At 35.5% G+C, this 16811-nt stretch overlaps 1 protein-coding gene across 1 annotated transcript; it reads right to left on the bottom strand.

Annotated features, from left to right (window-relative positions):
* Window positions 1–2724: 2724 nt before the first annotated feature.
* LOC147828228 (olfactory receptor 7E178-like) lies at window positions 2725–3138 on the bottom strand. The gene has a single exon (XM_087210774.1). It carries the CDS (start codon window positions 3136–3138, stop codon window positions 2725–2727), a length of 414 nt encoding a protein of 137 aa, XP_087066900.1.
* Window positions 3139–16811: the final 13673 nt, after the last annotated feature.

Raw genomic sequence — 16811 nt, 5'->3', positions numbered from 1 at the left:
AGATTACATTTACTTGATTCAAAGAGTTTATTCTATCCCTAATCAAAGTGGATATGTAAGAAAGTCTGCTATATAGCTGTATGCAAATAAGTGATGGAGGAGACTCTGAGAAGAAACAAAATGGCAGTATTTGTAGTGATTAATATGAAAGGCAGAATATTTACAGTGCTTGAATCATAAAACTGTAGTAGTAAAATGAAATCATTTCTTATTTATAGGTCATAAATACTATGAGTATAGCCAATAATTTAATGTAAAAACTGAAATAGGTAGATATTTTTAAATTCCCAAATCTCAACAAAGAACACAAGTCATGCAAAGAAACAGGGAAATATGGTCCAAGGAATAAATTAAATCTTCAGCAACTGACTCTCAAATCTTTCTTAAAGAAAGGCAGAACAATGGCTTATATGAAAATAAATTCAAAATAACCACCTGGTCCTCATGCAGTGGGACACAAGTGCATCTAAGCACTCTGGGAGCGTGAAGCAGAAGGATCTCAAGTTCATACCCAGCCAGGGCAACTTAGTTATTTAGCAAGATGTAGGGTAGTGAAAAGCCCTGGGTTTGATCTGCAATACTAAAAAATGAGAATAAAAATAGTCATGTGAAAGATGGTAAACAAACTAAAGAACACAGGAAACAAAATAAGGAATGTGATACATGAAAAAAACAAGAATAATAAGAGAAAGATAAATTATTAAAAATATTTTAACAAGGAAGAAGGGAAAGGAAAATTATGAGAAAGAAAAAAATGGAATCAAACTCTGTGTAAATAGGGAAGGGTGGAGTGGGTAAAGGGTGCACAGGTAATGGGAGAAAAAATAAAAACTAAGATACTTCATGTTCTGGTACAAACACCCAATGATAAATGTAAATGTATTTTATACCTAAAATGTACCAATAAATATATATATAAATTTAAACAAATATTTTGAATTGGAACAATACAATTGAAATTGAAATAATCATTAGACAATTCATAGCAAACTCTATGAGGTAGAAGGAAGAATCAGTGAACATATGGACAGGATAATTAAAATTATTAAATCAAGCAGCAGAAAATGAAATGAAGAAAAGGTAAGATATTTTAACAGAATTGTGGGATATCATTGAGATGAACATTTTTATTTTGGGAATTCCAGAGAAGAGAGAAGGGGGGGAGAGAGAGAGAGAATGAATCAGAGAAACAATTTTCAAAAAATAATAAAACTTGAAAATTCTCAAACTTAAAGCTTAAAGAACTGGACATACATGTTCAAAAATCTGAACAAACTTCAAATATGGTAGATTCAAAGACAACCGCCTTTATCCATGTTAAAGATCAGAAATTCAAGGACAACCTGGGAAACTTACTGAACCTGTCTCAAAATAAATGATTTAATAGGCTGGGAATATACTTGCCAAAAAGATGTAAATTTTATTTATTTGCTTAGAATTATTTTCTTTTTTAGTACAGTTTTTTAGTACAAATGTTTACATTCTTTGTGTAGAGTTGGTACATGTTCATAATACATCTTACTTCTTGTTTTCATCCCCTTTCCCTTCCCCAACTCCCTCCCATCCATTCCTTGATCATCTTCATTTTTGTACCTGTTTTCAGTACACGATGTTTAATTACCATTGTGGAGTTTGTACATGTACATAACATATCTTAGTTCCTTTTTTATCCCCATTCCTTCCCCTCCCTCTTCTCACCTTCCATTTCTTTATCCTCTTCCACTTTGAGAAAGATTTCTTCTCCTACTCCCTATTAGCTACCTTTTATTTCACTCTGTGTGTATAGTTTGTATCTTTTATATAAGATAAAGTATGCGATATTTATACTTGTATTTCTGATTTATCAAACTTAATATTATGGTCTCAAGGTGCATCCATTTTCTCGCAAATGGCTCAAGCTTATCTTAATAGCAGAGTAGTACTGCACTGTATATGAATGCCACATTTTCTTTGTTCACACAACTGTTGATGGACATACAAATAGGCCACTTCCAAGATTTGCTATAAAGTATTGTGCTGCTATAAAGATGGTTACACATGTACCACTTTACTAGGATGTCTCAGCATTTTCAAGAAGATATTTGTTTCAAGTGTCTTTTTTATGAGTTATCTTTCTAATGTGTTTGGATCATTAACATTAAGCTACAGAAGGCCCCATAGCTATAATAGGATTCAGGAATGTACACATGCAAGGAATACAAAACACTCCAAAATTCTCATTAAAGACAGGTCAATAAACCACTATTTACATTTGAAACAAGAAGGTGAATTAAAGCCATGAGAGCTACAAAATGGTGTCACGAATGAGGTGAGATTTTCCAGTCTTTCAAACATGGACTCCAAACGAGATCAGACTGTCTTTCTGAAGAGCCTCCACATGGTTCTCTTGATGTCTCTGTTTCTTAGGCTATAGATGAATGGGTTAAGCATGGGGGGCAGTACAGTACTGAGGCCACTGCACACTTCCTTGTAGAAAGTGAGACAGCTGAATTGTGATAAACGCCAAGCCCTGTCCCATAAAAGAAGCAAACCACTGAGAGGTGAGACCCCCAGGTGGAGAAGGTTTTACATTTCCCAACTGATGATGGGGGGTCTTAGAATGGAGTAAACAATTTTATAGTAAGAGAAAAGGAACACTGAGATGGGAGAAAAAACAGAGATGGCACCCACAAAGTACATGACTATATTATTGGTGAAGATGTCAGAACAGGCAAGGTTGAGGAGTTATGAAGGGTCACAAAAGAAATAAGAAATTTCCACATTCTTAAAGTAGGTAAATTGTAACAGGGTTGAATTATGCATCTGGGAGACCAAAAGGCTGATGAGAACTGACATCAAAACCAACAACGGGTTCATAATGACCTGGTAGTGCAAGGGGTGACAAATGGCTACAAAGCGGTCATAGGACATCACACTTAGAAGCAGACTATCCAAACATCCAAACGGTATAAAAAAGACATCTGTGTCAGGCAGCCTGCATACTCTGTTGTGAGTTTGGATGTTCACAATCATCTTTGGGACAGTAGTAGAGGTGAAACTGATGTCAGCCAAGGACAGGTCGGAGAGGAAGAAGTGCATGGGAGTGTGGAGGTTGGAGTCAAAGCTGACAGCCAGGATTATGAGTAGGTTTCCGAGCATCATGACCAGGTACATGGACAGGAAGAGCCCAAAGAGAATGGGCTGCAGGTCTGGATCATCTGAGAGGTGAATGAGATGAATGAAGTGAATAATTTTAAAATTTTTAAAACAATAGTTAAAGTAATTATTTTCCCTATAGTACCAATGACAAAACTGCTTGCCTGTTTGTACATAAATTTAAGGACTTTTGTCTGTTGCAAATGTTCCCAATTAAATCCAAATAAGAGCTGACAAAATAAAGGAACTTAGTACTAACACATTGCTAACACCAGCTCTTACTAAAATCAATACATAATGAAAGAGTGAATGCAGAGAAAGAAAAAAAAAAAGTACATTGTGTTGACAACATCGGTGTAATACAAAAGAAGGAAGGAATGTGAGGCATTTGAGAGTTTTGGAGAAGGAAAGTAAGAAAAAAAGGAGAAGAGAGTTGAAATGAAACACCAAAGAGAGTACAGAAAGATTGGTGTAGATGTATTACAAAACCAAATTCATAACTTTTAACCTTATGAAACAATGCTTGAAATCAGAAAATCTAATGTAGTATGGTAAGAAAAATATGTCCGATTCCTGTGCTCTTACTATCACACACCACCTTCCTCAGCTCTTTCAAAAGCAATGTCAGATGGTAGGAGAAAAAAGGTGCACACAAACAAAAAGACAAAATACAGAGTCCTTTCAAAATCCAGTATAAATTTTCAGTTTTGAAAATGAAAATATCCTGAATTCATATGATGTTTAGTGTTTCAATACAATGTGAAAGTAATTAAAGTTATTAAAGTGCATACTTAATGTGGTTAAATTGTGAGGTTCTTGTTATGTGTACATGATTACAAAATGAAATAAATGTGGATGGACATTTAGAAATAATACATAAATGACACAAATGGTTCGGACACAAAATGCTTATCTGAGTACAGGAAAAAAATCTGTGGACATTTATTTTCCTGTGATCTCCTTCTTCTGTTAGGTTAAGAAATTCTTAGAGATTGTGTTGGCATGGACCATTGTGACTAATTATGTGCCTGTGCATTGACCCTACAAAGTCATACAGTAGTCAATAATTAGCTTGTGCCTCCAACCCTTCAGTTTGATGACTTCAGTCCTGTGAGTACCATGCCTGTTTCTCAGCCTCTGTGGTTGTCTACATCAGGAAGCTCCTATCTGACTTTGCATTAATTTCAGTATTGAAGACAGACACTGAGGCTTCCCTGGCAGCAGACATAGCAGGATCTTTGGGTCTTCTCTCCTTGACTATGAACCACCAGAGAAAGAGTATCATCCAGTAAGTGCAGAGGTAAGTCATTGATGTGGGAAGGACCCTTGAAATGTTGCTTCATTATCATAAAGACAAACATGACAGGGTAGCCAAATGGGAAGGTACAAATATGAAAAATATCTGTTATGTGAAATGGATATTTTATATTCTTAGCTTTGATAAGGAAAGCAGAATTATTATTAAAACTTTGCTTTCTATACACCCCATTCCTACTTCACATTGGAGTCTTGCTCACAGTAGTAAAAATGTGTCCTTCCGCAGTGTTTCTTGAGTGCTCCAAAAAGAGGAAGAAGATGATAATGAAGATGTTGAGGAGTAAGATAATAACCATTATTAACTTGTTTTGAGGTCTTGCTATATTCCAGGCACTGAGCAATGTATTCTGTCCAGCCGGATTCATTTCATGTGCTTTGTCTTCTTGGAATTGTAAGTGTCCACAGTGTTACTGCTTAAAGAAAATGGAAAGGACTCTCATTTTAATGAAATCTGCAATAAGCTATTCATTAGAAAAATATTGTCACATAAAATAATCCATACTCATCCATTCTCCCAGACTTTAATTTTGATTGTTCCATTCCAATTGGCACCATTGCTTTGTCTCCTTCTCATAGTTTTCTGAAGTGGAAAGACCATATCTGACATGGTTGATTCCATGAGTTGATTAAAAGCTCTCTCTGGTTTTCAGGTAAGTGGGTGGTATTGATTCATCATTTTAGATAGAAGCAAGTACAGCCACAGCCTTAGTCAATAACTGTCGAGGGAGAGGATGGATGGAGAAAGGAGCATCATAACCATTGTTTCCCATCGTGAATACATACATGAATGTAGACAGTGAGAAGGGATGATTGGATTGTCCACAGTTTTAGCTATGAGTACTTTGAAGTTTAGATGCAATTTTCATGGAGAACTAAACATTTCAATTGTTTTTTCTTTATTCCCACACTGGTCCTACTCCCCATAGACATCTAATTCATGATTGTACATTTGGCTTTTTATAAATTCTTTACTCAGCACCTCCAAAGGATTATGAGTGTAATGATGAGGATGATAATCACAGGATTGGGAACCAATATTGAGAGATTTGCAAATGACAGCATCTCAATTCTTTGTTCCTGTAATTTTTTTCATTTTATCTGTACAGTGTTTCTCAAGGGTAAGCTTTTATATCATTTCATTTATAAGGAAATAAAGGATGGGGCCAGAGATTTAGCTCAGTGGTTCTGTAGCCTGCCTTGCAAGCACAAGGACCTGAGTTCAATCCCCGGTATAAAAAAAAAAAGTAAAAAATGGAATACAGTATTTTTGTGTAATCAATTACAGCATGCAGCACAGGAAAGAAGCAAAATGTGCTTATGTAAGTCTATTTGATAACACATACAGTGGATCTTGTGGGGCAAATCCAGCACACATTTATTTGACAAATCAAGCACCCCTCTCTGTTCCCTGCCTCTCCAGGAATGAACCACTTTCTCATCACTCTTTGGAGTGCCAAGTGGATCACGGGAGAAAGGAGAGGTGACACCTACTGCATCCACTCTAGGGAGAATTTCTGAGATCAGAGGCAAGGATCAAAGATAGAGAGGGTCAACAATAATTAGAACAGACCTCATTCTTTTTCAACACTCCAGGATTTTGTAGAATCCCTCCCCGTGGTCCTCCAATCTTTTATTCAATATTCTCCCTCTCAAGAAATGAAATCAACTCAGGGTTTGATTTCATTCCTGTTCAGAAATCTGGGAAGAGGTTAAGATTCCTCACAGAGCAATGTGATGTAGACCTCCAAAGCTCTGGTGGAAACATTCTGATGGTTTGGAAACACAGGAAAAGGGTTATGGATCAAGCTGAGGGACTGACAATTTAATTTTGAATCCTGTCTCCATCCTTTACTTCTGTAACATATGGCAGGTTATTTGTATCTCTGAGATTCAGCATTATCATTGAAGTTTATCTCTAGTTGGTACAACTGCAGTGAGTAGGGGTTAAATAAATAACAAATGCTCATTCTGTTATTACTAGGTGATAGATGTATATCATGAGGCTAAATGAGATTTAGATATTATTAATAAAACATGATAAAATACTCAGTTTCATACCATTCAAAACAAATGACTGGGATCTGCAGTTGTATTCATCTTTCTAATTGGGACTGTTTTTCGGCATTTGTATCATAATATGCAAATATTTGGAAAAGATTGACTTTCACTTCTGAAACCTCACATCCTATTTAATTCCTTGTATGCAGGAGAAATTAAAAGTAAAAATCACTGTTAAACATTGAACAGACCCTGCCTTGGCTCACAATGAGTGAACACAATCACTGTTGCTGCTACAGACTGATACTTTCCTATCTGCACTTTCATCTCTGTTAGGAATTTCCCATGGAGCTAGAAACAAGGAAAAAGTGCTCCTGTTTGTGGCTACATTACGGACACATGGTGCCTGAATCTTCATTTAGCAAAGGCCACAACATTAAATTATTCAAAGATCATGACACAGATCTCTCTGGATGTAAAACTAACGTTTTTATAAAGAGAATGGGGTAATATTGTAAATGAGTTTGAGGAATATTTTAGTGTTTTGCATCATATCACACCTCAGTGCCTGTTCACAGTTTTATCTAACAATAAACATGCCACCTGTACGAAGATAGAGTGCTCTATTTGAACACAAACCACAGTAGCTAAATATTTACATTCCAAATTTTCTTTAGGTTGCACCAATCTTTTGAAGCTGGGTAATTCTATGCATATTTCCAGCAAGCAGTAACATCTGAGAGAGTTAGATAGATTTACACACTGTACATTTAGTAATAGGTCAGTGGTACACATCTAAAATATCAATTTCCTAACTCTCATTCCAGATTACAATTTTCTCTAGTGGAGCCAAGTGAAAATGTTTCCTGTGCAAGATGATATATCCTCATGAGTAATAATGCAGGAATTATTGTTAGACAAATTGTTTTCATTTTTATGTAAGTTATCAATAATAGAATTGAGAACACCTCAGTTGTTAGACTTCAAACACACAGTCTCTACCCCCATACTATCTAGAAATTTTTATTGCATGATTTGTGAAAACCATAAAAATAATAAAAGAATAGTGTCATAATAATGAACTAACAAATTATATCACATCCTTTTATCTTACAAAGCAATGCATCAGTGAAAACATTTAAAGTGGCTGTGTGTAATTCACAGAGAGACTTAAATCCAAATGTGTATGTAACTACTATATGTCTGGGCAATAGCTGTTGTTTTCTTCACTATTTAGAAGATCATTATATAATCTTAAAGTTATTAAGAAAAATATTTTTATACCTAAATGAATATTAAATATATTTTAGGTGGGTGTGATTATTAAACATTGTGTCATCTTGAGTAAGAAATGTCCAAGTGATTGGATAGCATAGCTCATGGTGTGGCTGAATGGATTTACTGAAAAGACAATACCTAACCTGGGTGTAATTGGCACTATCCAATAGCCTGAATGGAATAAAAATAGGAAAGAAGAGGGAAGACTCACTATATCTTTGAAGGAGTGCCAGTCTTTAACTTTTATTAAAGCTTATTCTATGATCACTGACTGATTCAGATTTTGAATCAGGAGTGGCTCTAAAAGCAACAAAATTGTAATAATGAAATTCTTTAATGGCTTTAGTGATTCATGGAGTTGACTCTCTAATTTGATGAGATGAAAATGTGACACAGTCTCTGCTTCTGATAATGTGCATAGTACATATAATCCTTTGTTTAAGCTCTGTAAAGTAATACACAATGTAGATTTATTTGATTATCCCAATTCACCAATTGTGAGATGTAAGGAATTTAGTGTCTCCATATGAGACACTTTAGAATATTTTTGGCAGAGTGGGAAATGTCTTGCTGCTGTCTGCTTGATCTTAGTATCTCTGGACAAACTAGTGGAGGAAAATAATGAGCTCAAAACATGCACAGAAAATCTCAAGTGTTCTCAATGTGAGAACAAATTTAAAATGAAAAAGGAACTCCATGATGCAAATTTCCAGCTCCATACACACATAAAGAATCTAAAACTTCCTAAGTGTGCCCTAAAAGAGATTATTGCCTCCTTTAGCCACAAGGCTGAGATTTCAGACACCCAATATAGGCCCTCATAATTCATTTAGCTCTATTCTACCATAAATTTAAAGCTCAGCATCAAGGGATATCTGAAGTGAAGGTGAAGACACTAATGGGTAAAGAACGGAATCCCATAAATTGAGGTGGAGATATTTGGGAGGATGCTGAGGACCCTGGGACATTCAGTTCTTAGGTTCTAGTGATGTTATTATGCCAGAGGAAGAGATTTCTCCACCCAGAGTAGCAGAGGCATCCTCACACCCACTGTCCTCCTATATCTGAGGACACTAACTCTGTGTTGACCACGCACAATGACCCTGACACTCCTCAGCACCTACCCTCACCATCCACTTTTGCACCTACACCAGGCTCAAATCACAGAAGACTCCTAAAGGTGATGGCCATAGTGTGACCCATGAAGTTCATTACACTCCCAAAGAATTTCTTGAGTTTTCTAATTCTTTTAAGTAGGGGTGTAAAGAGCAATTTTAAGCATGGGAATAGATTTTAAATATATAGAGTAATGGTGGCAAGAACACAGAGACATAAATCAGTGTGAGTCTTCTGATACTGGCATATTAAGTAGAAATGTTTTTTTAAAAAATTAATGTTATAGCTCATTGGGGTTTTAAAAAATGTATTAATGGTTTATTTGTCTGCTTGGCAGAAATATGGATCAAAAGATGCCCCACTGTGTGTAGTTATAGATGACTGCTGATCTTCCTTTATCTGTTGTTGATAAGGGGATTCAAAAGCTCATGGAAATGAAAATGCTGGAGTGGGTTTGCCATGATAAACCTATTCCTTCACACTGGAGTTATCTAGAAAATATACCCTTCACTAACACCCTGAGAAAGAGATTCACAAGGGGAGCACCAAACTCCCTGAAGAGCCCTGTCATTGCTTTTCTCTGTATGTCAGATCTGATGGTGAGGATAATAGTCACTCAATTGGAAAACCTAAGGGTAATGTGTACAATTGCAACCTAGAGTGGCAGGGGCCAATGGGCACCATTCAAATGACCAAGATGAGGTACATGATGTGTATACTGTAATGGACAGCAGAAGCAGAATAACGATGGGAATGGTCTGACACATGAAGACCAAATGGGCTGATTAGCCATGGTGTTCCCAAAAGTGAAAGAGACAAAAAGACTACTAGACTTTTACTAGATTGATATAATCAGGAGATTTTAAGGCCAAATGAGCAGAAATGTACTTCAAATAGTGATAACACAGAATCATGGTCGCCTCAAAAAATTTCCCAGATTTTAGCCAGTTTAGAGACCTAGAACCCCTTGAATAAAGGGATGGCAAGGTATCCTTTAGGAAGGATGCTGGTGGACTATAAAAAAGTTATACGATCAATCTTTCACCCATTCTTACCCAGACAGACATAAGGCCTTTTACCAGGGACACTGTGCACTGGGGAAAGGGAAATTAGCAGACATTTTTGGGACTGCTGGATACTGGTTTTGAATTCTTGGTGGACAAGTTTTCATCTTGCAGGCAATGTACTCCTCACTGAGATGTGTTACTCCTGCCCAGTAACAAAATAACTTGAAAACTTGCTAGTTTCCATGGATCTCAAGAGAGAAAAGGCTATGCGATGAGGCCAGGTTACTGAGCAGGCTGCCTTGTCACTAGGGCCATATGACCAGCTGATCCTGTGGTATCAGGTGTCAGTGGCAGAGAGTGATGATATTCGGAGTCTCTGCTAGGGCAGCAAGAGTGAATCACAGCAGAGGCTTTTAGTATTTTGGAGCAAGGTTCTGGTCATAAATTAGTTTGAAATGCAGTTTGGCTACTAGGCCTGAGTTGAAATTGGACAACTTCATCATTGCACATCAGGTTACCATGCAAACTGAGCTCCCCTTCAGGAGTGGGGTATTATCTAATCTACTAAGCTATAAATTTGAAAATACACAGAACAGTCCATCATTAAATGGAAATGATATATGTGTGATCAAGCCTGAGCAAGTGCAGAGTAGTGTACAAGCCATTTTCATGAAGAAGTTGCCCAAATACCCATGGTTTCTACTCCTGTTACCTTGCCTTCTGTCTCCAAGCATGCACATGTCATCTTGTGGATTGAACTCTATTATTGTCTGATTGAGGAACAGAAGCCCAGGCCTGATTTACAGGTGGTTCTGCATGTTGTGTAGGCATCATCAGAAAGGGGATCCCTGTAGCATTGCATCCCCTTTTGAGGACATCCAAGAAAGACAGTGTTGAAGGGAAATCTTTTTAATAGGTAAAACATTGGTTGGTGGACCTCTTTGTACATTCTATCTGGATGTAAAAATCAACAGATGTTCAACTATATACTGATTCATGGGCTTTAGTCAATGGACTGGCCAGATGTTCAAGGACATGGAAGGAACATGACTGAAAAATTAGTGCCAAAGATATTTGGGGAAGAGATATGTGGATAGATCTCTCCATATGCATGAAGTGTGTAAACATGTGTGTCCTGGGAAAATGCTCACCAAAATGTAATCTGAACAGAAAAATAATTTAAAAACCAAGCATGTATGATGATCTATTTTGAGGATAGCAGTTCATTCTTCCTGTTATCTCTTGTGCAACTGGGATTCTGCTCAGAAAATCCTTTCCTATACCCATGTCTTCTAGAGTTCTACTTATTTTGTCCTTCAGGTGATTAAGTGATTCTGTTGTTACATTTACATCTTTGATCTACTTTAATTTTAGTTGTTAGTTCAGAGATGTAGTCCTCAATTCAATATTCTGTCTGTGGATGGCCAGTTTTTCCAGCATCATTTGTTTATGAGGTTATCTTTCCTCCAGCATATATTTTTGGATTCTCTGTCAAAGATCAGATACACAGAAATTTTATTTTTATTTTGCAATCATAGGGTGTTGCTGTGGCTGTCCAGGTGTTGGTGTTTCCAGGCTGGGCTGAAACATAATGATCTGCTTCACTCAATCTTCCTAGACTGTTCTAATCTCACAAAGAAAAAGAAGTTTAAGATTTGATTTCACACAGCTGCATTTAACAGGATAGAGTCTAATATCTTGACACACTCCTGTTATGGGTTTCCCTGGAGCTCTGATGAAAATATTCTGAAGTAAAGCACAGAATGAAATAGGGAATGCATCAGGCCCAGAGATGCCCACATTAATTTTGAATCCTTTTTGTAACACTTATTATTTAATGACATAGTGCCGGTGGTTAGTATCTCTCACACTCAACATTGTCATTAGAAGACTCTTCTTGTCAATTTCAATGTGGTAGAATTAAAGTAGACAATAGATATCCTTCATGACATTACAGTGGGAAATGCATAAGAGTAAAAAAAATTAAATATTATTTACATTAATGGAAAAGTTATACATCATATCACTAACTAAAAAATTCTAAGATCTCAGATTTCCATTTTTCTGTTTCTGTTAATATTTACATATATAATCAGTATATTGTAACAGGACTGCCTAACTAATTTCTATTTCCTTAAAACCATTATGTTGTTTACCACAGGGGAAACATAAAAAAAATAAAAATAAAAAAAAATGAAAACCTATGTGAAACAGTAACAAATTATTCCTTGTTTCAAAAGAAACCATCCCGAGTGTGACTTCAATAATGTGCTTTCCTGTCCACACTTTCATCAATATTAGCAAGGTCCCTTGGATATAAAAATAAGATGATCATTCAAAACTCAATATCAGATCTCAAGCTCATAGGGGTAAATATTTATCTTTTAGTATTGGTAATGGGTATTATTGACAATAGTAACAGGAATCACTAATGAAGTGTTTTTTAAATGTCAGGAAGTGGTTCTCAACCTTGTAATGAAGGACCACCAAGAATTCAAAATGCAGATATTCTGGTTTAATATTTTTTTAATCTTGGCCAGATGTCAGGATATGTTAAAATATTCATGGTAGAAATATTTTAATGCCTAAGAATGAGAACCACTATTCTACATTTTGAAGAGTTTCATAACAACATGTTTGTAAAAAGTCTATAAGCTAAGTGATCATCTGCATTATACTTAGGAGGAAAGCATCCAGGTGTGCCAGCATCATTTCCTGTGCTTTCTTTTATATTTTCCCAAATTCTATCATGCTGTGTGCCAACCAAAGAAAAAAATTGAGTACCTTCACATATCCGATGTAGGAGATATGTAGAAAATGTAACACAAAAGACTGATAAGAAAATCTATTAACTAGACATAAAGATGTTGGGGCTAAAACCTTGGTTTTAGGACCTTCTATGGTTCTGAAGTTGTCAACAATAAATTCCAGGATTGATTATTTGTAAATATCAAGGAAGAATTACAGGGTATGATCAAAACTTTTGGTGAATATTTAAAATAGAAATTATTAAAATAGAAGGCAAATTATACTGAATTAAAATAAAATACTCCCTCTTGCTTTGAGTACACTTTCACCATTACCCTTGCCACTTTCTGAGACAGTTCTGGAAAGTCCTCTTCTTTGAGGATATTAAATTCTCCTGTTGTGGCTACCTTGATGTCTTTAAATAATTAAAATCATTCACTTTTCATGGTCATTTTTACTTTGGGGGAGAGCCACAAATTGCATGACGCTAGATCACACCAGTGAGTAAGCTACATGAGGACATACATTATTTCAAAAAAAAAAATCTCCATAAACATTTTGAATTGATTCAGGAAATTTAGGCTGCCACAAAAAGACACAAAAGAGAACACCCAAACTGCATCAGGAACCAGCTAGAATAATAGGATAAGTGGGCTCAATTTGAGGGGGACTATTTAGATAAGGATTAATGGCAATGTTTGGTTATTAATTAATTAAATTATAATTATAATTTTAAAGTTTTAATGTAAACATCAAGCATCATTCTTGAACACAACTCAGATTATCATTTCACCAGATAATACAGAAGAAAATATTTTAAACAGAGATATTTCACACTAGATATTTTGTGTTGTTTTAGGTTATTGATACAAAAAATCCTGTATAAAATACAAAAATTCAAAGAATTTCTCAATTTTTATTTTTTTCGAATTATAATTTTTTTCTTGTTACTTCTTTTATTGGTACATTTTAGGTATACAATACATTTACATTTATCATTGGGTGCTTGTACCTGTACATGATGAATCTTGGTTCTTATTTTTTCCTCATTATCTGTGTGCCCTTCACCCCCTCCATCCTCCCCTATTTACATAGATTTTGTTTCCTTTTTTTTCTTTTCCAATAATTTTTCCTTTCCTTTCTTCCCTTTGCCCTTCCTCTCCAACCACCCCTACACGTTTGGAACTTTTCCTACTTCAAATTGTCAATTATTCATTTTAAACTTTTTAATCCTTATTTAGACTTTCAGTTCCTTGCACTAAAGAAACAAATCGGTATTTATACATGTGTGTCCTATTTATTTCACTTAAGAGTATGGCCTCACTATGCTTCCATTTAGGTGTAAATGACTCTAGTTTCTCATTACTTATGGCTGAGTAGCACTCCATTTTATTAAAAAACCACATCATCGTTATCCAGTTTCCAGGTGATGGGCACTTGGGCTGTTTCCAAACCTTAGCTATTACAAACTTTGCCACTATAAACCTAGGTGCACATATATAACTGTGGTATGATTCTTTTAATTCTTTGGGGAAGATATCCAGCAGGGGAATACTTGTTCAAATTGGACCTCTAGTCCTAGTTCTTTGTGGTATCTCCATACTTATTTCCATAGTGATTCCACCAGTCTGCACTTCCACCACCAATGGAGAAGGGTTCCTTTCTCCCCACACCCCTGCTAGCATTTGTTATTGGTTGATTTCTTGATAGCAGCCATTCTTTATGGAGTGAGGTGGAATCTCAGTGTTGTTTTCATCTGCATCTCTCAAATGACCAGTGATATTGAACATTTTTTTATATATTTATTTGCTGCTTTTACTTCTTTGTCTAAGAAATGTCTGTTCATTTTGAATGGCCTTTTTTGAATTGGTTCTTTGAATCTGTGAGGTCTGAATTTTTTCAATTCTCTATATATTCTCAATAGTAGACCTTTGTCTGAGGTACAGCTGCTAAATTTTTTCCAACATTGTAGGTTGTCTCTTAGCTCTGTTGTTGGTTTCCATTGCAATGCAGAAGGTTTTTTTGTTTTTGTTTTTGTTTTTGTTTTTGGTACCAGGGATCGAACTTGGGTCCTTGTGCTTGTGCAGCAGGCAGCAAAGCCACTGAGCTAAATCCCTGGCCCTGCAGAAGGTTTTTAATAAGATGAGATCCCAGTTGTTGATTCTTTGTGCTTGCTCCCGTGCTACAGAGGATTTGTTCTATGCCAATAACATCAAGAATTCTACCTAACTTATCTTCCTACAAGTTTAGTGTTTCTGTCTTAATATTTGATCTTTAATCCTCTTCAATCTTAGTTTAATGCATGGCAATCGGTATGGGTCTAGTTTTAATCTTAGGCAGTTTGAAATCCATTTTCTTAACACCATTTATTAAATAGGCTATCTTTCCTCCAATGAGGGTTGTTGGCTCCTTTGTGAAAGATGAAGGGGCTGAGTGTGTCTGGAGCAGTTTCTGCATCTTATAATCTATTCCACTGATCCTCAGGTCCCCATCCCAAAAGGTAAAGTTGCCATATTGAAGAGTTTATACATTATAAATATATGTTGGGTTGGTCCTCAGTTTTGATTTAATTTACACAGTTAAATTTGATAGATTAATAACTGCCATAAATTGTCACTTTCTAAGCTGCATTTGATGCTATGGTATTGCTGATTGTATCATTTGTGATAAGATGCTGTGATTGATCTAATCAGTTTTCCTTCCTGCTATAATGACAATGAAATAGCCTCAGAGTCATTAGAGTCTCAAAACCTAAAAGCCAGCTATATCTGGAAGCCACCTCTGAAAAGCAATCATTCCACAAGGTTTTTAATCACAAGCAACAAAGATATCTACATTAAGCAATTTTGAAATATCAACCCAGGAATTTAACCAAGGACAGTACCAAAAACAAAAATGAGAAGACATTTAAGCAAGGTGCAAACTAAGGCTTCCACTGCAGAAAAGGCAAATTCTGGGGGAAATGAGGAGGAAAAGTCTGATAATCAACCACCTGGACACCCTGAACTGATTGCACAGGAAGTAACAAAAAATGCATGAGGCTCTAGAAAAATTCAAAGCAGAAATAATCTCCCAGATAAAAACAGAGATGGTGAGTAGAGTGAAAGACATGATTAGAGGCTCTAGAACAGAAACAGATGAGAAAATAGATGAGATCAGAAACATGCTGGAAGCCATAAATTCTCAGCAAAAGAAAAAAATGGAAACCATGATCGCCCAACATAAGAAAGAAATGGAATCCACGAAACAGATTCAAACAGATATTCAGGAGATTAAAAACTCCATCAAAAGCATGCAGAGCACATTTAGAGAAGCTGAAGACAGAACGTTAGATATAGAAGACAGGATTGTGGTTAAGGACCATGAAAATAGATTTTTTAAAGATAATAGGGTACCATGAGAAATCAATCCAACAGCTGCTAGGTGATGCAAAGTAGAATAACATAAGACTGATAGGAGTCCACAAAAAAACATGAGAAAGTACAATTCACATAAAAAAAACTGTTCATAGAAATAATAGTAGAAAACTTTCCAGACAGAGGTGGAGAATTGGACATCAATCTTTATTTTTTGACAGGTTCAGTATCCACTAATTCCAGAACTACAGTCATTGCCAATATTGATTACGTATACTTAACTAAAAATATTTACTAAATTTGAAATGCATTTAAGCCAGGAGAAAGGATTATATATTACATAATTTCAAATGACAAACAAAATTTGAGGTAGAACTTAAATTTATACAAGAGGTAATTCAGAAAATCACAGAAAGACAAAGTGTTTAGACTACACAGACACATGACAATATTTTTCTCATTGTGATCCACAGCTTTGATTGCCTATTCAAATAATATTTGTCTTGTTCTTCTATGTTTTTTTTAATATTATAAAATGAATTTTTACTTTGGTCTTAGAAATAAATGTGATATATCTCATCCTTCATTGATATTTTTTAGAATAATTTTCTTCCTAAATGGAGAATGCTACTATTTATACCCTACTTTTTCTTAAAACATTTTGACTTTTGATAACAATGTTGTGATTGTTATGTATAATATTCTTTGCCTTCTATGGCATTTGAGTGTCTCTAAAGTAAGTTTGTATAATATTACATGAATAACACAGAATTCAGCATTGAAAGTGTTTTAATAAGATTGAGTTTGAGGTTAAATAAGATTAAGTTTAAAATGATTGAGTGAGAAATATCATTGA

The sequence above is a fragment of the Heterocephalus glaber genome, unplaced genomic scaffold (assembly GCF_053883595.1).
Source record: "Heterocephalus glaber isolate CG9 unplaced genomic scaffold, H.glaber_assembly_v1.0 deba00001203, whole genome shotgun sequence".
NCBI classification, from domain to species: Eukaryota; Metazoa; Chordata; class Mammalia; order Rodentia; family Bathyergidae; genus Heterocephalus; species Heterocephalus glaber.
Note: the sequence above shows the minus strand (reverse complement) of the source record. Positions and strands in the feature narration are given on the sequence as shown.

Excerpts from the sequence above, each read along its gene's own strand:
- LOC147828228 (XM_087210774.1), bottom strand. The coding sequence starts at position 3,138 with ATGCTCGGAAACCTACTCATAATCCTGGCTGTCAGCTTTGACTCCAAC.